Source organism: Leptinotarsa decemlineata, unplaced genomic scaffold (assembly GCF_025532065.1).
Source record: "Leptinotarsa decemlineata unplaced genomic scaffold, Ldec_3_MD MMD2_tig00026316_RagTag_RagTag, whole genome shotgun sequence".
In the NCBI taxonomy this organism is placed as follows: Eukaryota; Metazoa; Arthropoda; class Insecta; order Coleoptera; family Chrysomelidae; genus Leptinotarsa; species Leptinotarsa decemlineata.
The window spans coordinates 2,392,026-2,417,762 of record NW_027412685.1 but is presented as its reverse complement, the minus strand read 5'-3'; the positions used below and the strand labels follow the sequence as shown (position 1 = coordinate 2,417,762).

The window sequence follows — 25,737 nt, the reverse complement described above, 5'->3', positions numbered from 1 at the left end:
GAGCCTCGTCTGATAATTGTTGTTGATGTGCCTTTTTCTTTTTAATGTATCTTTGTAAAGACATATAATTTAGATTATATGAAGATGCTGCACTTCGAAGGCTTTGGCCTCTAACCGTCACCTCTTCAAAGGCCAGATCGTAAATTTCGATACTAGCCATTCCTCTCTCTGTTTTACGAACATATGTATTAGGCATTCTGAAACAATAAAAAAGCAATGCAGCAATCGAATGCATACAAAATAGCCATATCACTTGTTAGTAAATAAAATAGGAGAGTTGTGACAGCCTGTCACAACTCTCCTAGGTGCGCAAAATCGTGAGTGTGCCAGAATAATAATGTATAACCTCCAAACAGTAAGAGATCTCAATAAAATTATGAATGGCTTTGAATCTTGAAGGCCCGATGCAAATTAGAAAAAATATTACACTAATGCTCCCGTAATACATAGCAGAATAAGAAAGTTATGATCAAAAACTTACTTTTGGTCGTTTTTTAGATGACAGCGTCACAGTAACTCAGCCGCTCCTCGTGGGCCGTTGGCGCGTACTAAATCCAATAAGCAGTCTAGAAAACAATAAATGTGCGACGTTGACAGCTCGCTAACGGTCACAGATACAGCGAAATCGCGCGTGTCACAACTCTCCTCTGTCACAACCCTCCTCGGTCTCCCTATATCATGAATGGAAACCGTCGATTTGGTATAGGGTGTTTCGGGCTTTTGACCCATCATCAGTATGGTGCTGCCAAGTGTAAGGATGGGTAACACTTGGTTACCAAAAAAATTAATACAAATGCACGGAGCCACCAGCAGGAGCCAGCAGCACATTTGTGGCTTCACTTAATAGATCTTGTTACAAGAAAACTATCAAAATCACTACACTTGACATTTATTATATTTGATCCCACCCAGTATATGACGACTATTTTATGGGTACCTATTACATCTCAGCATTCCTTCAGTTTACAAATGACTCAATAATATTTGACTGATTGTCAAATATGTTGTCAAAATTCTAGTGCATACTCAAATATGAAATTTGTGTATCTCCAAATTACCAGTTGAACTGCAGTTCATATCGCAAATAACATATGTCCATTTTTTTATTCAACTGCAAAGATATCGTAAAACGAAAGTTCTAGAAAATCAAATCGAAGAGGCAACCAGATCAGGTAGTAGCTTGAGGAATCATGGATAGATGCATATGCGGTTCGAACCGGCCATCCGGTATTCCTCGACCAGGAAGAAGTCAAGGTGAATCTACTATTCAGACAAGTGAAGTACCTTCGCGTAGCCGAATACCATGCCCTTATCCAGGTTCCCGCATACCTCTACGTGTTCCTCCTTACACTGGTGAACCGCTTTATTTACCTCCTACCCCAGGAAGTGGTGCTCCTCAATGGCCTGGTATGCGCCCAAATTTCTCTCAAGAAGTGAGAGATTTTGAGTATGACCCCAACTTCTTTGATGAAAATCGTCCAATGATGCAGTCTAGAATGCTGATCACCGGAAGAGGTGGTGGAAGAAAAATGCAATTGGAGAGGAGTAACAGACCAGATATGGCTGTCAATCAACCAATCCTCGAACGTCCCCCAAGACCAAGAGGTTTCGCTGGCCCTGTTCAGAAAACCCCAGTCTGTCATACTCCAAGACAGCAAATGAGAACTCCAGCGCGACCTGAGACATCCCAGATGTCCTGGGCCAGACCATCGCCGAGAGCTATTTCGACTGGACCCACACGCCAGAGACCAACTACAGCGACAACTCCTCCAGTACAACCTGTCAGATCCACCGGTGCAATACCAAAGATCCCTGGAATTGCTCCTCGAGTTCCATCAAAATCTCCTCAAACTCCTTCCGTACCTAGAAGGCAACCAAGACCCTGTCGAGCTGCTTCTCCTCAACCTGTTGGCTTTTCAAGTCCTCCACCACAGATGCCCACAGCGGCTACTCCTCCTCATTATAATGAATATATGGGAGAATTTGAATTAATGGAAAAGATTGCTGAACAAGAATATGATCTTGGTGTACAAGATGTACAACCCGCCGAGATCTGTCCCTATTACTGTCCGGATGAATCGTTTGACGAATTTGAACAGTTGGAGAAAACCTATGAAAAAGTATGTGCTCCTTCTGACAGAGTTCCATACATGTCACCAGAAAGTTTGCGAGAGTTTGAAGAGCTAGAAAAAGAAACTCACTTACAAGCGGTAGCAGCTCCACAAAATCTTGAAAAACTACTGGAAATGCCGCCAGCTCAGTTGGATGTTCAACCTCTACCGCAACAAGGTAAGAAGTGATACGAATTTGTATGAAAAAAGATGTGTCAATTTCAATTGCAATGAAACCCGTTTCAGAAACTAGTTTGGCCCTCTTGGTTTTTACCCAATATTGAACTTCCAAGGCATATATGCTGTTATGAGGAAGTTAACATAATAAGTTTCAATTAAAATGAACAACTTTTTCGTGAAATACGTTTATTTTCTTCAATGTTCATCATGTAATTTAGAGTTACTTTCGAATAATTTTTTCAACAGATTGGGTATACTTACATATACAGTGTCATCCCCAAAGTATGCACCATATGGGAAACTTATTTATTAAGGGTTTGTTCGACAAAAAGTTATTTTCAATAAAAGTTTGTACATACCCTAAAACTAAATATGCACCAACAAAATACAGTAAAACACATGTAATATACGAGGAGCCTTCAAATATTTGATTTTGAGACAAGAGTAACGTAACCTCATTTTGGAAAATCTTGGGAAATGTTTTGCAGAAAAGTTGTTCAGCAATAAAAAATTTTTTCAAGGTTTTTGGTGGAAAGTTATTTTTATTTTTTGTTAACACCGAAAAGTACTCAAACTTATACAGTATTGTAACAAGAACTTGAAATTCAATAATATCAAATCACAAAACATCGAAATAAAATAGGTATTTCGGAACAAACTCACTGATTTTCTGAAAATGTTCTTGTCTGAAATAATTCTTCAAAATAATCTACAGATAATCAATGAGTTTGTTCTGAAATACCTATTTAATTTCGATGTTTTGTGATTTGATATTATTGAATATCAAGTTCATGTTACAATACTGTATAATTTTGAATAATTTTCGGAGTTAACAAAATATAAAAATAACTTTGCACCAAAAACTTTAAAAATTATTTCACTCTTCAAAAACATTGACCGTGGTTAACACCATAGTTGTGTAATTCGTAATATTACAGGCTATTAATATAAACCGTCGTATACAGGATGCTATCTATTCATCGTTTCAGCAAAAATTTTTTTTGTAGTCGCCATTTAAAAAAATGGGTTCAAAAATAAAACTTCATTCAGATGGCCATGACTTCAAATCTAGATGTATTTTTCAATGGTGAACAACTTTTCCAAATAACATTTCCCGAGATTTTCCAAAATAAGAGTACTGTTCTCTTGTCTCAAAATCAAAAATTTGAAGGCTCCTCGTATATTACGTGTGTTCTGTATTTTGTTAATACATGTTCAGTTTGAGGGGATACACACACTTTCATCAAGAATAACTTTTTGTCGAAAAATCCTTAATATTCTTTGGGGATGACACTGTATGAATTCAGCTTCATCAAGAATGTTGAATAGTTTAGTCATTTTGTACGATTCCGAAGATGGCTTTTTGCATATAACATCATGCGCGAAAAACTATCAACCAATGAAGTTACCTAGTCATCAAATGTTAATTTTTTTTTATTTTAGTACAGGATGATCAAATTACAAAAAATATACAATTCGATAATAATTATAATTTTTTGTATTTTAGAAACTACTCCTTCAGATTGCTTCCGTCTGTGGTATAGTCAGGTTCTATATATATGACTTTCAGAAGTAACATTTTTTTTTCATTATCAGGCCTAAATATTTAAGTTCGACTTGAAAGGTGTATAATTTTAGGAGAAATGAATTTTTGGAAAAGAAATGTTTTGGCTTTCTTCTTCATCATTTTTATACAAAATATTCAGGAATCTTCCAAAGATCTTCCAAGATCAGGCAAAGAAGTAACTTTCAGACACAAACTGATCTATGATCTATACATGATCTACACATCCATGTATAGAGTTACTTATTTTCCAATTGATTACTTCCTTCCTTTCTTTGGAAGATTCCCTCATCCCCTTTTTTTGTATCAAGATAGAGTAGTAGAAAGCCAAAAACTTTCTTTCCCAAATAAAAAATACTCTTCTCTGTTCAGTGTGTATTCCATACATTCGTTATGGAATTGAATCAGATATCATTCACAGATATGCTACACAATATAGTATATGAAAGAGGTAAAATTTCACTTACATGGAACACTGTCAACTCAATGGTGGACATCGATATTTCGGAAGGCGCTTTCCTTATTGCTTCTTCACCTTCATTCTTCAGATAAATGAATTGAGTGCTTCATATACATATGTGTCATAGTGCTTTCATACAGTGCATTTATTTAATGTCAACTCAAAAAAATTGAAATTTGAGATAATGAAATTATTGCGTGAATACTTTATTTTGAAGTGAATGGTGAATGGGTGCCATCGAGAAAAAAATTAAATAGAAAGGCGAGTCTTGTGATACATCATTTTGAAGCTCCTGACAAATACTTCACATCCCTAGAATATAATGTCAATATCTTCAGCTACTACAGAATGGCGGAATTTTTAATAATTGTCTGGATACATTGACATTCTGTGACTACATAATATGAAGTAATAAGCTTGAGGTCATTTCAGAAAATGCTCGAAATGGTTGCCTTGAACTTCTTGACATATGAACAGCCTATTCGATATTTCACGCCGAAGATTTTCGAACACAGTAACGTCAATATCTCTACAAATATTTATTATTTTCTGTCATATATCCAATATTGAAGCAGGTTCGGTTTCGTACACTTTTTGTTTCAAATAGCCCCATATAAAAAAGTCCAAAGGTGTCAAATCTAGCGAGCGGGCTGGCCATTCTGTAGGACACGACGGCCAAACCAACGACCGAGAAAAGTAGTATCCAAAGAGTTTCTTACTTGTCTGAAGTAATGTGGTGGTGCTCAATCTTGTTGGAATACAATATCCATATCGAATTCATTAGGATTCGCTTCGACGATTTCACTGATGAGAGGGTCAACAGTAGTTTTCAGCATATTTGAATATAGTTCCCCTGTTGAATTTTTATCAATAAATAGAGGGCCTACAATATGGTTCCCCAATATTCCCGCCTGAACATTAATTTTTTCTGGATATTGGGTATGTGTTTCCCGGAAAACGTGAGGGTTGGTGTCACTCCAATAACGGCAATTTTGTCTCTGAACATTGCCGTTAAAAAAATGTATATTCGTCATTAAAACAAATATTGTGGAGATAGGTAGGATGCCTTGCAATGATTTCCATCATGATTTCGCAGAATTCTGTTCTTCGATCAAGCTCATCTTCAGTTAATTGGTGTACCATTTTAGTTTTGTATGGATGATACCTATTCCTCTTCAAAAGTCTCCACACAGTAGAAGGAGACACCACACAAACATTCGCGACAGAATAAGTAGACTGTTCAGGATTTACTACCATCTCACCAATTATTTGCACTTGCGGTTCTTCCGGAATGGACGGATGACCTGGGGGCTTTTTGTTATATACACTACCGGCAGTTGTGAATTTGTACCTATACAAGTTCCCTCAAATATTTTTTACAGATATGACGATTCGGGAAACGTTCATTGAAAATCCTTTCCGTCTCGTGAAAGTTATGCTTCGCACCGTAAATAAAAATCGCTTCAATTTTTTCTTCCAATGGACGAGAATTGATCGTTTTAGATATTGTTGACGTGGTAGTATTCTACTAGTAAAACCTAAAACTAAATGAGAATATTCTAACTGAACAATGATGTTCATTGTCGTACTGACATTTTCGTCGTTTTTATAAATAAAAAATAACTTAACAAACCTTAACGGGTTGTTGGAATTGCCATATGGCAGATAAAAAGGAATATTTCTAGAAATATCGATATTAATGTGTTTGTCTTCAGGAAATTATTAAATGTTCCGCCATTTTGTAGTAGGTGAAGATATTGATTTCATATTCTATGGTTGTGAAGTATTTGTCAGGAGCTTCAAAATGATGTGTCACAAGATCCCCCTTTCCATTTAATTGTTTTTCTTAGATGGCGCCCAGTCGCCATCTTGAGAGTTTTATCTGTCAATTTCACTTCAAGATAAGGTATTCATGGAATAATTTCATTATCCCAAATTTCAGTTTTTTGAGTTGACCCGTTCAAAAAAACAAAGGGGGGGACATTGAAGAAATGCACTGTATACGTGTTTTTGTAGAGAATACTTCAAATAAGATGATTTGAATTGACAAAAATTGCTTAACCCAATTCTTCACATTTCCGTTTAATTCAATGTTAACAATCAGAATAAATTGTTTTGGATGGATTTTTTCTTTTGTAGATATTTCAATTCTTCAATTCTTCGTGTTCATGAAATAGGCAAGAAGGTTTCTTTCTTCACTTCTTTGAACTTCGAGAAAAATAAAAAATACTAGTGTATTTTTTCATTCAGAATATTTTTGCAAGATTTCTACTTCACTTGAAAACTTTTCGTAAATCACTGAACTTTTAGGATACCTCAAAAATATTGGTAGCTGATAAAGAGTCATTAGCCGAAATCGATGTTCGAAGGCATGCAGAAATTTTTGAAGATATATTTAAGACTGTTTCGAATTGCACTCGTTCTACCTCATGGTAGTAGATTTCCTAGAATCCCGAAAGGATACTAAATATTTGTATAAACTATCTGGTTGGTTTCAAGGATGAAGTAATATAGCTATAGGAGTTCTATGACATTCCTTATGGAATAACACTTGCAAATTTGGGCAGGTTCATTCTGGCGATTTTTGGACCACACAGAATGGAAGGGACAAAAATCCCCGTTAATTGGGCCTTAGACTTTCAGAGCCCACTCTTTCACTTTTACCGGCATACAGTCGACCAATCAGAAAATACCGCGCTTACAGCGGGAAATTCAAATAAGTTGATGAACAAAGATACTTTTCTCTCAAAATTGCATGTATTTTCTCATGGAGCTGAACTTTTTGCAATTTTCATGACATCCGATCGGTTCCTTGTGGAACACCCAACTCGAGGTGGGTGTGTTTCGGAGAGTGGAAGTGGATGTAATCGATGCAGAGAAGGATGAAACGAGTATCGGAGAGATTCAAAGAGCGTGGTCCCCCTTGAGAATCAGCCTCACCTCTCGAGCTCCCTTGTGACTCCACCTCACCCCTCGGGCCCCCTTGTCACGTACCAGTCAGGTGGTTCTAGTAGTCATCGGTAGCTGAGTCAAATTAAATTAAAAAAACTCATCGATATGATAATCGAACCTAGGTCGTCGGCGTGGTAGACGTTGTCCTTATTTTGGTCAGTTGTTGTTTGAAAACAAATTGAATTTCAAAAACATCACTTGTTTTATATAAAAACTTATTCATCAACTGCCCAATAGTGTTCGATGATTCCATTTATCCTTCTGGTAAATAAATCGGCCAATACATAGTCGTATTTGATTTTAAAAATGAATAGAAATCCTTGTGAAAATTTACTTGTGAAGAAATATGTAGGACTATACTGACTCTACTTAATAACCTTCGTCTATGTCTGCTATTTGAGTGAGAACCATAGAAACAACAAAAACACCCGACTGTGAAGAAATCTATTGAAATTTGCAGAGATGCCTGATTGGTTTAATATGAAAAAACAATCGAGCAATAAAACTGCTCTATTGAGAAAAATAATTTCTTTAAAACGTTATTTGAAACGTCAAGGTGATAAAATACCTATTGAAAATTCTCTCTGTTCTCAGAAGACAAATTGATTGTTTCCTATAGTACCACCATTCTTTCTCAGCTCTATGATAATTAAAACGCGATGAGAGCTAAGTGAAAGTTAGGTTATATCTCGAAGTCTCAGCAGTCGGTGCACCGTCAGGTCCGGTAAATCGCTGTTTAGTGGATCTATTATCGTCTTTATCGACGTTTAGTGGACCCGTACCTTAAACTTAAATTTCGAAGTTGGTTTCAATTGATGTCAAAAACACCACATTTCCTTTTGTCATATGTTAACCTAAGCCTTTTTTCCAAGCACTACAGGACAATCCTCAAGGTGCTCTCAGAGCGGTGCTTGTACAAAAGGAGCGATTCATCTGTCTAATTTGACAGTGGTTTTAAAAATTCTCAATGATCAAGTTTTTTTTTCAAATTGAGAAAATTCCAAAAAAATTGGCTCATTTTCCAATTTTATACCTTTTCTCCAAATTTGAACGTTCTTCCGTTACCTCGAGTTTTTGCAATTTTTAAATTTTTCGAACGTTTTATTCTAAAGATTCTATCGATTCAAATTTTATAATTTTCATGAATAGGAAACTTCAATGTCATATCTTGCCCAAAAATATCGAAATTGGCCTGTTATCAGGAAAAAAAGTATGTCCAAAAATATCCAAATTGGCCTGTTACCAAAAAAAATATGCACCTCGATAAATTTCCCTATGTTGTTGCAGTCTATTCAGTACTTATTTCATTTCATTGTGAAATGGATTCAGATTTTCAGGGTATAAACCCTGATATGTATAAAAAAGAATGAAAAAAAATCCATCTTTCTCATTACAGTCGCATTTCTTTATCAACAGCGTAGTATCCTGCTTGAAACTTATTTTTACCAAGAATTCAGCTGCGGAATATTTTGATTTATTCACGTATACATTCAACAGTCACACTGTTGAAGATAGTTTCAGAGCAAATGATAATTTTTCGCAATGTTTGTTGAAGTAATTTCATGTATCTTATATGTAGTAGATTGGACAAGGTTACGGAATCATACGCGTATTCACAGTATAACGATATATTAACGACTCTTCTACTTCAAGTCACAAACGGTAATGAATCAATACTACATTTCCTATCCTGTAGCATAATGTAATAGGCACTGTCATAGTCATCCTAGTGACTAATGCTTAGATAATATATAAGTCACGCTGCTCCGTCACTATTTCCATAGGCGGGTACTACACGGCCTTCCTGACCCGTTGTCTCCAAAAACCCAATGCCTATAAACACCTGTAAACAGAAGGGGTAAATATTCAATTACTGATATACCATCCACATTGGAGTTCGCTATCAAAGGCTGATTTTACCATCAAGGGCTCGTAGTGTAATCAAGGGCTCATTCTGCCATCATGGGCTCGTTTTACCATCGAGGGCTCTTCGAGCCATCGAGGGCTCATTCTGCCATCAAGGGCTCGTTTTGCCATCAAGGGCTCTTTCTGCCATCAAGGGCTCGTTTTGCCATCAAGGGCTCGTTTTGTTCATTTACTTTAACACCAGCAGAGCGGTGAGCTCTGCTGGTGTGTAAATCCTCCTTCACCTCATAACTGTCATTTGGAAAAACCTCCATCACTTCGAATGGACCTCTAAATTTAGGTAATAGCTTTTTACTTTCACCAGTTGCAGGGTTGTTTATGACTTTGGTCGAGACCAAGTCGCCAATATCGAAAACTTTTGGTGGATTCCGTTTTTTATTAAAGGCGGCATTTTGTTTGCCTCTATTCTTTTCCAATCGTTGCGCCGTTTCAACTGTTATCGCAGTGACGTCCACCTCCCTCTCTTCGGCGTTGTCGTGGATATCACCATCCATTTTCAGTGGGAATCCAAATAGAAGCTAGGCTGGCGTATTTTATGTGATGCGGTGTTTCGTGCTATTAATGCCTTGTTGAACTGTTGCCACTTTTGAATCCCATTCATTGCCATTTATACTCGCTCCTGAAGTCGCCAAAGCGTCTAGTATTTGAATTGAAGGGGTTATATTTTTAGGAGTGATTAATTTTCGGGAAAGAAAGTTTTTGGCTTGTAGTCTAGTATTGTTTTGTTTACTCTCTCCGCTTGGCCATTTCCTCTTGGGAGACCAACTGCTATGGTGTGTAACCTGATACCTTTATGTTCGAGATATTGTTTAAATTCATTGGAAACAAATCCTTTTTCCGTATCTGTTATTATTCCTTTCGGATTTCCGAAAATTGTACATATCTCGCTCAATGTCACTAAGACACATTTTGTAGTAGTGTTGGAAACCGCTTTCAAAAATGTGAATTTTGAGAATCCGTCCACAATTACAAGTATATACTTATTTCCCTTTGTAGTTTCCATGCACAAATGGTCCCAAATGATCCAAGTGTAGGGTGTGGTGTGGTTTCGCATACTTGGGCATGGAATGTAAAAATCCAAACTTCTTACCACCATTTTCTTTATGGTAGAGACAATGTAAACATGCATTTATGTATTTTTCCACAAATATATTCATTTTTTTCAAACCAGTAATTTTTTTAAATTCTGTCTATAGTTTTCTCATAAGCAAAGTGAACTACATCATCATGATTGACTTTTAGTATTTGCACCTACAGTTTTTCGGTACTATCTTCGACCATATAGCGTTACACGATAAATTTTATTTTCCCATAAGTCGTATTCTTCAAAAATGTTTTTATTATTCACTTCATCACCACTTAACAATATTTCTTTTATTTCTTTGATAGAAGCATCTTGATCTTGCGCCTCGCGTAGATAATGGTTAAGTTGAAAAACACCCACGGGTGACACTTCGCCACATTATCTTTGTCGAATACCTATTATTGTTATCTCTTTACATATGTGTTCAAAGATGAATGAAGACGATTTATTATTATTATTATAATCATTTTCGTGTATTTTGTTAACGTTTTCTAAATTCTCTCTCATCTCGAAATTACGACTGAGTGCGTCTACATGCTGCATTTGTGAACCAGCTTTATGCTGTATTTTAAATGAAGTCTTGTAGAAGTAAAACCCACCTGCTCATATGTGAAACAATTGCTTGTTTCCTTAAGGCACTTTTCACGGTGTTGTAATCCGTGAAAATTGTGAACTCATTTCCAAGGAGGTAAAACCTATACTTTTCTAGGGTTTTCGCAATTGCAAGTAACTCTAGTTTGGATGAATGATAGTTTTTCTCCGCCTCAGTTGTTTGCTTGCTGAAATACCCAACAAAATTTTCTTTGTTATCAGATTTTTGAACTAATATTCCTATGCACCCATTATCAGAGAAACTTTGTCGAATTCAGAAAAGTTTAACCTTAATTTATTGATTTTTGCCAAATGATTGAGATGGAACTCATATAATGAGCATCCTTCTGTTGGCTTATGATTAGCCACCTCCATGAATAGCTCGTAAGCGTTTCTTGTACATTGAAATGTAGAACTTAGTAATTGTTTCCATTCCGCTCACGTATTCTGAGACCACCCCAATTCACACTGTATGTAACTTTCATACTGTGTTTCAGCTGTTCTCTTCAATTTATTCACCACTTGATAAACTGTCCAATCGATCCAATCGGACACTTCCATATCCAGTGGATCAAGCACTGTACTCGAAAGAACAATACTAGAGCTTGGCTGTACATTGCATATTTGCGGCATAGTATTTGAACTGGCTACACTTACAGTTTGACTCCTGCGTTTTCTCGACTCTTTCCGATGTCGACTTGATTCCTTTGGAGACTTTCTTGCTCTTACTGACATCCTCTTTCGTTTTCGGTTACGATCCTCTTCACTGGAGCTGGAGGAGGATCTGGATGGACTGCTGTTGGTTGGGGACAAACGCCTCTTCGATTTCTTTCCGTGTTTTGACATGACACCACACTATTCACACTGTTCACCACTTCTGATGTAGTAGATTGGACAAGGTTACGGAATCATACGCGTATTCACAGTATAACGATATATTAACGACTCTTCTACTTCAAGTCACAAACGGTAATGAATCAATTCTACATTTTCTATCCTATAGCATAATGTAATCGGCACTGTCACAGTCATCCCAGTGACTACTGCTTAGATAATATGTAAGTCACGCTGCTCCGTCACTATTTCCATAGGCGGGTATCGCATATATTATTACATTACATAATGTGTAAAAAATTTGAACCAAAATAACTTTGACCAAATTGACCACAAAACATCTCAACATTCATTGATCCATCTCAATAATCTTATGAAGAACCCGAATTTATCGTTCATCATGCCGTTCTTTCCATTCTATTAAAATTATAGTCGTCTCATTATAGACTTTGTGGTATTTCCATTAAATAGGGATTTATGTTAGCACAACACTCCCAAATGGTATTCTATATACATGTTATTTGTTTGCAAATGGTCCGTGTTTATACACTTTTTGTCTCACATAATCACATAGAAAAAAGTCCATCGGAGATAAGTCTGGTGATCTAGGTGGTCAATAATCTTCCCAATCTCGCCGTTCACTCTGACCCTAAACATCTGACAGAGACACTGTTTCACTTCTACCGTTTGCTGGATTGGTGCCTTGTCAACAATTTTTAGTGTAATAAACCACGCCACACCATACATTTGTCTTAAATGAATATTAGTTCTTTTCGCCGTGAAAGTAGCCTCGTCTGTCCATAAAATTCTGTGAAAAATATTGTATTATTTTCACTCTAACCTCGAAAACAAAATGGAATTCCTACTCGAATTTCGTAATCCCTTTTATTGAGAGTGTGTACAAACTTCGGCTTACAGAAATGGAAATTATATTCTTGCAAAATTCTTCACAGTTCCTCTGCCTATTCTTTTATTTTCACAGGAATCCCCAATATTAGTTTTTCTCTTTTCAACAACGCTAAAACAAACATTGAGTTTTTGTTTTTCATATTTTTATGTTGTTTTTGATCCACAGAGATAATTTCTTTGAATGTTTTCAGTATCCTTTCCACTGTATTATAGTGAAGATTCCTTCCTTGATGCCGGTTATTGAAAATTGAGGCAACATCTCGATGTGGCATATTCTCACGATCTCCTCTTTGTCTCAGATAACATTGTGCATTAAATTCATTTGTGAACTATAAATGTAATTGAGTGCAATAATCTGACATTGACCAAAACTGCAAAATTGTTTCAAAAGACTCCTACTAAGTTGAAAATTTAATTTCGATGCGATTGGTTGTATTATTTTCTTGTTTGAAATCGCAAAATTTTATATAGCTATATAATATATAGCAATACTACAATTCCAAAATAGCAGACACTAAATTCTCAGAAATAACTGACGTTTTTGCCTCAATCTGTCTCTTGCAGTAGCGTATGGAAATTATATTGAATAGATGAGGAAAAATGATGATAAAATATATAGAAACAACCTTGACAACAATTTTTTTTGTTTTAATGCAATAATATTTCGGAGAATTTAATGTCTACTATTATGGAATTGTAACTATCCATGAAGATGATTACACAATTTCCTTGAAATTTTTTATTTCTAGATATTACAAACAGGCATTTCCACCGTGGAAGCTACGGTGTTAACGAAACGCGTATTGAAACAAAAGTTTAAAATTGTGTGATTATTATCGAAGATAATGTGAATAATTGTCATCAAGTAACGGGCCAGTCCATTCATAATGTAGCTAGAACGAAAGTCTTTTGAAAAGTTTTGAAACCGTAGATCATTGTTCAGTATACAGAAAAGTATTTCGTAATTGAATTATGGATCAAAACTTAATCAAGCTGGATGAAAATCATTTAAAAAAAATTACGATTCTAATGAGAACGAAGAGAATCTCATTCATTCGATTATTGCATATCAACTTTTTTACCTTCAAAATTCGAGTTAGTTTCTTAATGAAATGGAAAACCTAAATGAATTTTTGATGTGTATTCATTTTTTCTCTGATAACAGGTCCATGTGGACATTTTTTGCTCAATATATGACATCGAAGTCCCGTATTGATCAATATTATGAATTAGGGATAAACTGTTTGCCAATCCCAATGGGTCTAGATCCTTCTTGTTGGTAACTGAAGCTGATTATCAAAATTTCACAAAATCCACAATTACACAACTAACATAGGCGGATGGTTCAATTGCAACATCAGCTATAGAAAAAGAAAATCTATTAGCTGACAATTTGCGTCGCACTCCACAGTCGATTTTTTGGGAGACGCACCACCCACTCTTCCCACACTAGAATCCACAATGCCGGAAACTTCTTTTTGACAACGTCTAGTCAGGCGAATTTTGAAACTTCTCAACATCAACAAGGCATCTGGTCCTGATGAAGTGCCCGTCAGTACTCAAAAAGTGCGCAAATGAACTCGCACCAGTATTTTGCAAACTTTTCAACCGGTCTTACAAGAAAGGGATTTTCCTTCTTGTTGCGAGATTGCTTACGTTCAGCCTATTCCCAATAAGGGCAAGAAAGATTTTTCAAATAACTATAGACCAGTCGCTTTTCTATCAGTGATATTAAAAATGATATAGAAAATCGTAAACCACCATATCTTCAAATATTTGGAAGGTTTCAACATCTTGAGCGATCATCAATAAGGTTTTTGGGAACAAAGATGAACAGGCAACCTTCTATCATATGTCACCCATATTTGAAATGACGCAATCGAGAAACATGGAGAGTCAAGAGCTGTAGCGCTTGATATTTCTAAGGCCTTCGACCGTGTGTGGCATGACGGTTTGCTGGCCAAACTTTGATGCTATGGCTTGTCGTATCATTTTTATGTATGGCTCTTGTTTCCTGAAAGAGCGTTTCCTGCAAGTGGCCGTCGATGGATATCTGTCGAATACTTTCACCATCAACGCTGGTGTTCCTTAGGAATACATATTGTCTCCAGCCCTCTTTTCATTGTATATGAACGACTTATTGGGAAAACTGAAGAATCTAATATATTTCTGCTGACGACAGCATACTTCGCTGGTCATTCCATTTGGATTCCAGGACATCGGCTACAGATGCACAATCTCACCGCCAACAGAATATTGCATATTCGAATTGGGGGTGGAACTAACCAGGTTCGATTTGATGTTACGAAAACCCAGGCATCGGTTTTCTCCAAAAAAAAATAATAATGTCAGGACAGACACATCCGCTTTCTGCTTCGATAAGTTTGTTAGGGGTTAAAATTGACACCAATAAGGTTTGGCACAATCATGTCGCTGGAATTGCAAAGGTTGCTTCTTAAAAGCTTGAAACACTGTTCCGAACCAGAAAACTGTACACACCTGAGCAATTTTTGATGCTTTATGAAGCTCAGATCAGACCTTCTTTGAAGTATTATTCTCATGTATGGAGCTCCGTCCCTAAACATACCCTGAAGCTGCTGAATTCCATCCAGAAAAGAGCCATCTGCCTGATTGGAAGCGCAAACATCACTTGCAACCTTGATAGTCTGGAACATCGAAGAAAAGTTAGGAATTTGTCTCTCTTTTATAGATACTTTCACGGGAAGTGTTCAAGTGACTTGGCACATTTGACTCCACCAAGAGCGGTACATATCAGAATATGCGACAGACTGTGGTTGCTCATCCTTCCGAGGTTCAACTCAGTACACCTCGAACTCTACTGTTTTAGAACCCTTTTTTTTTGAGAACTGCGTTTATATGAAATAAACTTCCTCAGAACGTTTTTCCAAATGGAATCAATCTCCTGCGATTCGAATTCAATTGAGTCACTACTTTCGCACAGGTACCGCTTTTAGAGCGCCTTAAAGATTTTTCTGTAGTGCTTGTGTTTTATCCTTAAAAAAAAAGAATTTCGAATCATTTTTCGTTCGAGATAGTAGATAGGTAGAGCGAAAGATTTGATAGGTTCGAAGTAGTACATGACGAAAGGAAATAGATACACATTTCCTGTTTTATGTGTGAAATAATAGTTCATATAGATAAAACAAAAAATTTCTAAAAATATTTCAGTCGGTCAAGTGAAATTTTTCATTAAAATATCGAAAAATATATATAAAACCTTGGGAAAGAAAGGTTTTGGCTTTATACAGAAAAACTTCAATAAATCGCATAACACACATGGGAGTGATCCTTTTGGGGATAAGTCTCCCTTGCCACCATATATATGCGCTTCAGAATAATTTTTTTTTGTATGAGAATAATAATTGTGAATATTTCAGGATCAGAAGGACAATCGGATTTGAGAAAATTCTTCATGCGTCAACGGGAAAAGAATAGAGCAGCGATACAGGCACTTTCGGATTGGGAGAGAACTTACTACGGTAAAAGTGACTTTTTCCGTTCTCCGCCGAATTCCAAATTTTGTCCTCCGGAATGCAAAGGGCTATGAAGAAACACTTTATTAATTCCGTGAATCACTGGAGTCAGGAAGATACAAATTGTAACCCAGAGGAAGGAGAATGATGGCGAAGCAAGAAATGTGACCAAACATGTTTCAATATTTTAATATCCAAAGCAAATTGTTTTTTGTATTCAAAATGTTTACCTGAATTATTTTTTTCAACCCAATAAATGTGAAATTAGGTTCTATTTTCTGAAAACTCTAATGAAAAGTATACTTTTGGGAATTATGGAATTTTGAAAGTAATACTTTGTTCGACAATCATCTACGCTTGAGAGTTGTAGTTGTTTTCATAGTAAATGCGTGCCCAGTAATCCTATTGGATTTAGTGTCTCCTATTCGTCACGAAATTGTATGTTTTGCCATAGTTTCATATAAACCTGACTTTTCATTTTCCAACATCTTATCTTTGATGTTACCTAAAATTTGTCAGTGAGTAAGAATTTTTAAAGGTTACATACGAAAGGGCAATGAACTTTGAATCAATGTCATTTCGAAAATTCATAGATCAACGAAAATTCCGCCTAGATCTACGTTTCCCAGTTGAATGGGTATCAATGGGTAGTGTGAAAACAAATATTCACAATTTACACAACACTAAGGCGCGGTGCACATTGGAGAAACTTGTTTCATGAAACTGGTTTCTTTCTGAAATTGCTTGCAACAGATAGATAACATAACACTTCCGATTCATTGATTTCAGGAAACCGTGTTTCAAGAAATTCGTTGAATTGATTTTTTTTGCTTCAGTTCCACCTTTCACGTTTGATTATCGTCAAATGGTAAGGGCTAACGTGGGTTAAATTCAACTCCCCACTTTCCAACCACCTAAACATGACGAACGGAATACACCCCTATCACTGTTTCTTCCAAAACCCCCAAAATCAATGGTTGTGAAACAAATACACCATCAACACTTGCCATAAGTTGAAGCTTTGAAATTGAAATTAGTCGAGCCAGGGTTTTCAAATTATCTTATTTCAACATGTTTTTCATTATTAGAACCGATACAGTAGGCAGACTCCAAAGTTGCTGATAGCTATGTGTGGTGTAATTCCATATATTCTCATCAGGAATCAGCATATACAGTTGTTGTGTAGTTAGTGTCCTTCTTCAATATTAATATTTTCACTTGTTCTAACAAGCGATCAAAAACTTGCTTCGACATCCGAAAAAAATCCTCAGAATAATCAGGATCTCTGCTTATTTCGAGAGCTACAATAAGACAGCTGTGCTGCTGATACCTGATTAAAAGGTTAACTCAGTACTTGCATTTTTTGTCTTATTTCTTAGCCACCACTACAACCCAAGCACATTGTCGTCAGAATTCATAACAAACTGTTGCTTCTGCACACACTAGCGTTACGCTAGTTGCACACGCTTGCACACACTAGCGTTATGCTAGTTGCACACACATCGATTTTGGACGGCCGACTTTGTACCGGTCGTCCAAATTCCAATAGTGAATCACATGTGGGAACGGGACCTGGCACACACGCCGACCGGTGATCGTCGCCGGTAAAATACCGGTGAGCAGCCGTCCACTGCAACTGTATCTCCGGCAGTACCGGGAAGTTGTGGCGTACTTGCATACTCACCGGTTTTTTACCGACCATTCCAGTCTCGAATGCTCGGTGAAATTGTAGTTACCACGCATTAACTTCGTTTTGGTAGTGGGTGTGCTAATTACGACAACAAAGCAACTGATTGTTTGACCGCTAAAAATCCGGTGAGTGTGCAAGCACTCGCTACCAATAAAATATCGGCCGATTTTATACTGGCCGTCCAAAATCGGTGTGTGTGCAACTATCGTTAGACCACCGCCCTCGCATTTGTACAACAGACTGAGAAGTTTTTCATATGTAAATAAATTTCGTACCCGTAACATTCAATGTCTCAGTCGTTCAATTGTCACAAGAAACTTCCCAAACGATTCTGCTATGATTCTACAAAACTGTATAATGAATTATCTTATTAGTGTGTGGTCTGCAATACTGTGAAGTACATATCAGTGATCGCTCCAGTTAGTTTAGTGAATATCACGTAAATTATACATCACAGTTATTTTCCAAAACAAGATACGAATGTGAGTACATCATGTTTACCTAATGAGATTCAATTCCGAGTTCCTAAACGATCTACAACATCATATTCCTGCATTTGATCACATATAAACAGCAGTCAGAATATAAAAACCAGTACAAACGATTATCTTATCAGCAACAAAATTCATTGAATATAAAGCAGACCGTACACGTTGAATATGTCTGAAGTCGAAATCACGAACAAACAAATTTTCGAAGAGTTGATCAGATGCAAGAAAGATTTGAAAGCTACGATAGAGGCGGTTGAAGTTAGGATATCTCTTCAAATAGAGGAAATGAAACACAAAGTCGAGAAGGTTGAGAGAGAAAATCAAAAACTAAAAAGCAAAATAGATACCTCGAAAGAGCAGGAAAGAAAAATAACATCGTGATTTTTGGCATAGAAAGGAGAGACAACGAAATACTGAAAGCAGAAGAAACCATAAACATCCTAAAAATCTTTTAGATATCAACCTAGATGAATCGGATCTGAACAACGTGTATTCCTTAGGCAAATCTGGAAAAAGTCCGCTAAAAATTGAATTCACCTCTTTCCTCAAGAAGTCTATGGTTTTGAAAAATGCCAGTAAATTAAAAGGTACGCAAATTCACATTGCAAATGACTTAACAGTTGAACAAAGAGAAGAAGGAAAAATCCTCAGAAGACATCTTTATCTTGCTAGACAAAACGAAGAGAAAAATTGTTTCATAAAAAACAACAAGTTGTTTGTTGACAACCAAATTTATACAGCTGCCGAACTAGAATCAACCCCTTTCATATTTGAAGGGACCAAAGCAAACAGTGACCCAGGTACACCATTGAATACACAAAAACAAACCCAGAAAGAAGAAAGTGAAGAAACACCCCTCAATATCCAAATTCCACGAAGAAAAACCGTTAAATATACGGAAATAACACAGAACCCTCGTAATACCACAAAAACAGATACGATAAAAAAACCAATCAAGGAAAACACCACCGAACGACCAAACACAAGACACAACTCAACATCGAAGTAATCACCGCGTCTTCACACTATTTTCCCAGATTAAGTCAAATCCCCTAATTAATTAATCTGTTGATCATACTCTATATTCTATTACTCTACTACTAATTCTATTACTCTATTACTAATTATAAAACCCAAAAATGGATCAGTATATACGCGATTTCAAAGTCAGCAAAATAATAACTTATCCATTGGAAGATATTATGGAATGCACTGATGTTTTAACTATCAATTCATTGAATAATAACTTCAAAATATTAAGCATGAATATTCGTAGCATCAATAAAAATCTTGATCTGTTTAAAATTCTTCTACAAGGGTTGAATTCAGACATAGATTGTTTGATTCTCACTGAAACATGGAATATTGTTGACCAAACTCTATACACTATTGACGGATATGACATGCTATATAATGAAAGTCACTATAATCAAAATGATGGCGTTGTAGTTTATGTGAAAACATCATTGAATTACACTTTTAACCGGACTGAAATTTATAATAATATTAACATAATGGACATTAGAATATCCACTACAGGTAGAAAAAATATAATTGTTACAGCAATCTATCGATCCCCAGATTCAGATGCTAGAGAATTCATAAATAGATTGAATTTATTTCTAGAAAATACCAAGAATACTAATGATATTTGTATATTTGCAGGAGATCTTAACATCAATTTATTAGATCCCGACCAAGATGTATGTTCGGATTATCTGAATACTTTGAATGAGCATGGTTATATATCTACAATCAATAAACCGACAAGGGTCCAATCCAACAGTAGCACTTGTATAGATCACATATTTCTAAAATCTAGTGTTGACATTCAAGACCAAATAATACCAATAATCCTAGAAACATCAATAACAGACCACTATACAACTATTCTTCAAATTATGTTAGAAAATGAAACTCGTAATAACAACAAACAAACTAAAATTATCAAGTACATTAATGTAAAAAAACTCAACGATACGTTCAAAAGTATAAACTGGGACCCGGTATTCTCTTCTAATGATGCAGATTCTGCGACAAATATATTTATTGATATTATTTCTGATTCGGTGAATGCATGTACTGAGGAAAGAAAATTCAATAGGAGACATAAAAAAATTGCACCTTGGGTTACTGTTGGTTTATTGAACTCTATAAACAAAAAAAAATAAAATGAAAAAAGCTCTTCTAAGACAACCTGATGATACTGAACTCAGAATTGAATTTAAAATGTATAGAAATAGACTAAACACTATCATAAAAAAAACTAAATCAAAATATTATAAAGATCAAATAGAACAAAACAATCATAATACAAAAAAATTATGGGAAGTAGTACAAGAAATTAGTAAAACTGAAAAAACCCACAAATATATTGACTCCGTTCTTGACGAAAGTGGGCGGGTGTTGACAGACAGAAGAGATATAGCCAACGAATTCAATTCCACATTTTCAGGTATGGGTAGGAAAATGGCCAACAGAATCAAAAAAGATCCAAATTTTGTCTTAAGACGAATAACTATGTCCAACTCGTTAGTCTTCACTCCGGTAGACTCAGCTGAACTCCAGATCATAATAGGAGAACTGAAAAATAAAAAGGCAGTTGGTACTGACAATCTCAGAGCTGAAACAATTAAAATTATATGTTATCATATTATTGACCCTTTGAAGCATATTGTAAACAAATGCATTGAACAAGGTACATTCCCGTCAGCATTTAAGAACTCAGTAGTAATTTCCGTACATAAAAAAGGAGATACTCAAGAAATAAGTAATTATCGTCCCATATCTTTAATAACCCATCTTTCGAAAATATTTGAAAAAATAATTAAAAACAGATTAGCCTCTTTCCTCAACAAATATAAAATCTTATCAGAACATCAATTTGGCTTCATACAGAAGACATCTACTGAAGACGCAATAATTGCTTTAACAACAAAAATAACAGAAGCCCTCAATGAGAGTAGCCCTTGTCTGTGTATATTTGTAGACTTGTCGAAAGCTTTCGACACTGTTAGTCACCGTCTCCTTCTGCAGTCACTGGAAGATATTGGTGTCAGAGGAATCTGCTTGCAGCTCTTCAAGAGCTATCTAAATAATAGAACTCAGTCAGTAAATGTTGATGGTGTACTCAGTGACGTAAAGCCGATTGACTATGGAGTACCGCAAGGTACAGTCCTAGGACCTATTCTATTTAATATATATATCAATGGATTGTTCTCATTGAGATGCTCCGGGGATATAATTGGATTTGCTGACGACACAGCTATATTTTATAAATCTGATAAGTGGGAGAATCTGAAACTTGAAACTGAACACGATTTCGAAATTATAAAAAAATGGTTCGAGCACAAACTACTTACAATCAATACAGACAAGACTCATTACTTACCGTTTAGCTGCAGCTCACCTGGACTTCCCGATTTCCAAGAATTGAAAAAAGAAAGCACCACTGAAAAATTTGTCATACTACCTGTAAAAAAAATTAAATACTTGGGAATCGTCATTGACTATCGCTTAAAATGGGATCTTCACATAGCATACGTATTAAAGAAACTGAGAACCATTCTATTCAAATTCAGAAAACTCAAAGAAAACATACCTGTGGCCTGATGAGAATGTTATACCATGCATTAGTAGAAAGCCATCTACGCTACGGAATTCTAGCATGGGGTGGAGCTTTGAGGACGCACATAAACCAATTAGAAGTGATACAGAGGAGATTCATAAGGCTGATATACTCTAAAAACCTCAGATATCCTTCTGACAAACTTTGTAACGGTACCATTTTGTTCCACATGGTATAATCATTCGTAAACGTCAGAATAACAATTTTCAAGCACCCGTAGGTCCCTCTCTCCTTTTCGTTTGTAAACTGGTAGGCCGTGAGATTACATATTCGAACTATTGTTGTTTACTTTCATTAAATCAATAGACAGTACCTTTCCAATTGTTATTGAAGTACTTTCAATGTAGATGGAGTTTGATGTACCACCCTGCTCCAATCTTTAAATATCCCTCTCAAACTCTTTTAAGTATATTTCGGCATCCTATTGGCGAAATCTTGCACATTTTAAGTTTTTTTGTAGAACCGATCCCTATGAAAATATATTTTCATACTTGCAACACACCTAGTAGTCAAGGTCATAATTAAAGATCAACTACCGTATCCCTGAAGGAATGTTGATATTTCATTTCATATTATATTTTGAATATCTTAGCGGAATTGTCTCTGGGAGGAAATATTCCCCATATTATTCATCCCTGCTTTTCCAATCGTTCAGTAGATTGTTCCAGTTTGGAAAATGTATTTAAATGATTTGGATATTCTGAAACAGCTCTATTCGATTGCCCATTGGTTCATCACACCTGTCCATGACGTATGGTCATGCGCTGGAATTCATATTATTCCGTTTCAATATGATTATCCTACGGATTCCATTTTTGAGGTTGCTTGGTGAATGTTCTAAGAAGACCCGCCTGGAAAATTTGTTTGTAGAAACATCTCTTTGAGGATTATTTCTGAGGGTCTTCACTTAGTGAAAACAGTGCCTAGTTTTGCTTGCTTGGGTATAGCATTTGATGTAAATTGGCCTTTCACTCTCTTTGGAGGATAAAAGAACTTCACGTAAGTGGCACCAAATTTTCCCCGACTTTTCAGCATCGCCATTTTGGACCTTCAACTTATGTACTTTTCCTTCCTCTTATAGAACCTGTTATCGTTTCATAACTTTCTTCAGTTGGTGTTCACCATACAATCGGTTGATAATTTACTGGAAAAATTGAAGACATTGCCCAAAAGATTGTGAAATAAAATTCCGATTGGGATTTTTGGAAAACCCTTCCGAAACTTGAAGGTAGGTTTCATTATGGTTCTTCCTTCTGTATATATCATAATAAACGTATACTTGTTTGACTTTCACGAGCTTGTGGTAAATTTATTTTCTTTATTTTTACATGTGAGAATAATCACAAAGGTTATATATTTTTTTTAATGAATCGGAAACAATTCATTCGGGTTATTTGTAATTTTGAAATAAATTCGGTTAGTGGGTTGAAATTTAAATTAATATTTATGTTAGAATTTTTTTTTAGCTAGGAAGAGGTTGCTAATTAATTTCGGAGGAAATTATTTTCCATCAAAAGGTGAATTTTATTTATCAGAATCGGTAGCTACGAAGTTGATTGGTAAATAATTAATTTCACGATTTCTGCAGTCCTCCGAATGTTTTTTTCATTGCTTTTTGTTTCATTCGTTATCGGCATAGATTTTGTCCTGACCTTCCGATCGAAATCACTAGCGAAATATGTATTAGGTTTTTTTAAATTCTCATCATATTTACCGTTCAGGGAAAACATTCGACCGGTAATTTAATTGAATAGTTTATTTTTTTCACATGAAACTTCATCCGAGAATATTTATTTTAGAATCTAGGGAAGGAAGGTGAACAATATTGGCGACAATTAATGTTTTCTTTCCTCAGTTTTTCAGCTTATACCGGTAAGCTGAAATGTGTTGTTTTTTTACCAAATGATTATTAAGCTTTATTTTCATTATTGAGTTTAGTTACGTTGAAATTACTTAAATGAGTAGTTTCGTTAAATATTTCACTGCGAGGTTGCCAGATTTCATGGAAAGCACAGAATTTCGTAAAATAAAAATGAAAGGAACATCGAATTTTTTTTTAAAGAATTGAATCAGCACTTCTGTTGTCCTGGTGGAAAAAAAAACAATTCATTATGTTTATATTATTTTGTAATGGTATATGGGAAAAAAAATATTCATGCAACGATTATTTTTAACGGCCAGTGGAAATTTTCTTTTTTTTGTATCTAAATGCATTTGGTTTTATTCAAATGGGAGAAATTCTAACTCTTTGAATTCTTCCTAGTGTTTTATGGGGCAGTGCGGGAGCTGCATTTTTCTTTCATTTGGAACATCCGTTAGCCGAATCTGAATGAGAGCTGTTCACTCAATAGTGGGAAAATTATAGAAGAAGGACTTTGTTTTTTTTTCCCTGAATTCAGTGAAGTCAGGGGTTTCAACCTTGAGTTTGGCACTTCAGGATATATCAAGCCACGCAAGTAGACAGTGAATGATTCGTCGTTTTTTTTTTAATATTTCTTTTCTCGCCACTTGCCATAATACCTCTATATATAGACAATATATTGTACAAAGGGGTAGAAATTAGTTTCATACTGATGATTTTATTTTGTGTTTGACATATGTGATACGCGCCTTTCGCTCTGGATCCAAAGCTAGCGGCTGTTTAATTTTGGGGTTATTTATGGTTTCTTTTGGTTATTTTGAAACCTACATTAATTTCTACCACAATTGATTGTGACTAATAATATTTCAACTCCAAATACAAATTGTATATACATAAATATTATTTATTGATATGAATTTATATACTCAAAAATAATATGATGTTTTCGTGAAGTATTCATAATAAACCAGATCATTACGTAATTTTTTTTTTCTTATTGATGATAATTCAGCCGATTATGCCAATTATTTTTTTGTGACAGATGTGTTTAAGTTCATTTGGTAATTTAGGAACAGGGTTCAGACAAGCATTCGGAAGGGGTAAATTACCTGGCGCCCACAATTAAAATTTAACTTGCATACTTCCCCCCACTCCCGTCTTCACTCAGTTAGCCGGAGCCGAATTCTTGGGCTGTCACAGTGACTACCCAACACCGTAGCGTGATCGAGCGTTACATTTTGGCGCCCAACGTGGGGCCTGTATAAAAAAAATATTAATATAGAATTTAAAAAAAAACAGGGTAAAAAAAAAAATTTTGCGAAACTTTGATTTTTTTTTTTGATAAATTGGAGATATTTTGGAAACCTACTCTTGCAGTTTGTGCTGAATGATTTATTCATAAGTTTATTGACAAGCTTGAAAGTTTTTTTATTTGTTGAGTTGTTATTATTGACATAATCATTTGGTATAATATGGCTCGTAAAATGCAGACCAATCGGTTAGACAGAGACGAATTATGTTACGAACTAACTGTTCGTGGTGTCGCAGTGGGTACTGTCGATGAAATGCGTCATAGGCTCTCTGTAGCCTTACAAATGGAAAAAGATGGGGACAGCTTACGATACCCGGACTACCCTTTCATCTTTTCTGATGATGAGATGGCGGTTAAGACGACTTTGGATGAGTTGACAGTCATCTTAGCGAATTTTGATGGGCAAAGAAATAGTGGCGATGGACTGAAATTTCAAACGAAACTTTCCTATGTATTGGGACGGATTGATAGGATGGAACCAAAGGACTGTACAGAAAAGACTACTAAGGCGGATCTTGTGGCACAAGCTTTGATTCTCATGGATGAATTCAACCAGAAAATTCACAATGCACAGCAAGCCTCTAGGACAGTTCCCTCCGGACTTTCGCAACTACAAAATAGAATCATCAATCAGGCTCTCAATGCAAATA

General features: G+C 35.7%; 1 protein-coding gene across 1 annotated transcript; it reads left to right on the top strand.

The window, feature by feature from the left end:
- The first annotated feature begins 973 nt into the window (after window positions 1-973).
- LOC111513502 (uncharacterized) lies at window positions 974-16,379 on the top strand. Its single transcript, XM_023169717.2, has 2 exons — window positions 974-2,289; window positions 16,010-16,379. Exons 1-2 carry the CDS (start codon window positions 1,191-1,193, stop codon window positions 16,177-16,179), a joined length of 1,269 nt encoding a protein of 422 aa, XP_023025485.2. The 5' UTR covers window positions 974-1,190; the 3' UTR covers window positions 16,180-16,379.
- The last annotated feature ends 9,358 nt before the right edge of the window (window positions 16,380-25,737 follow it).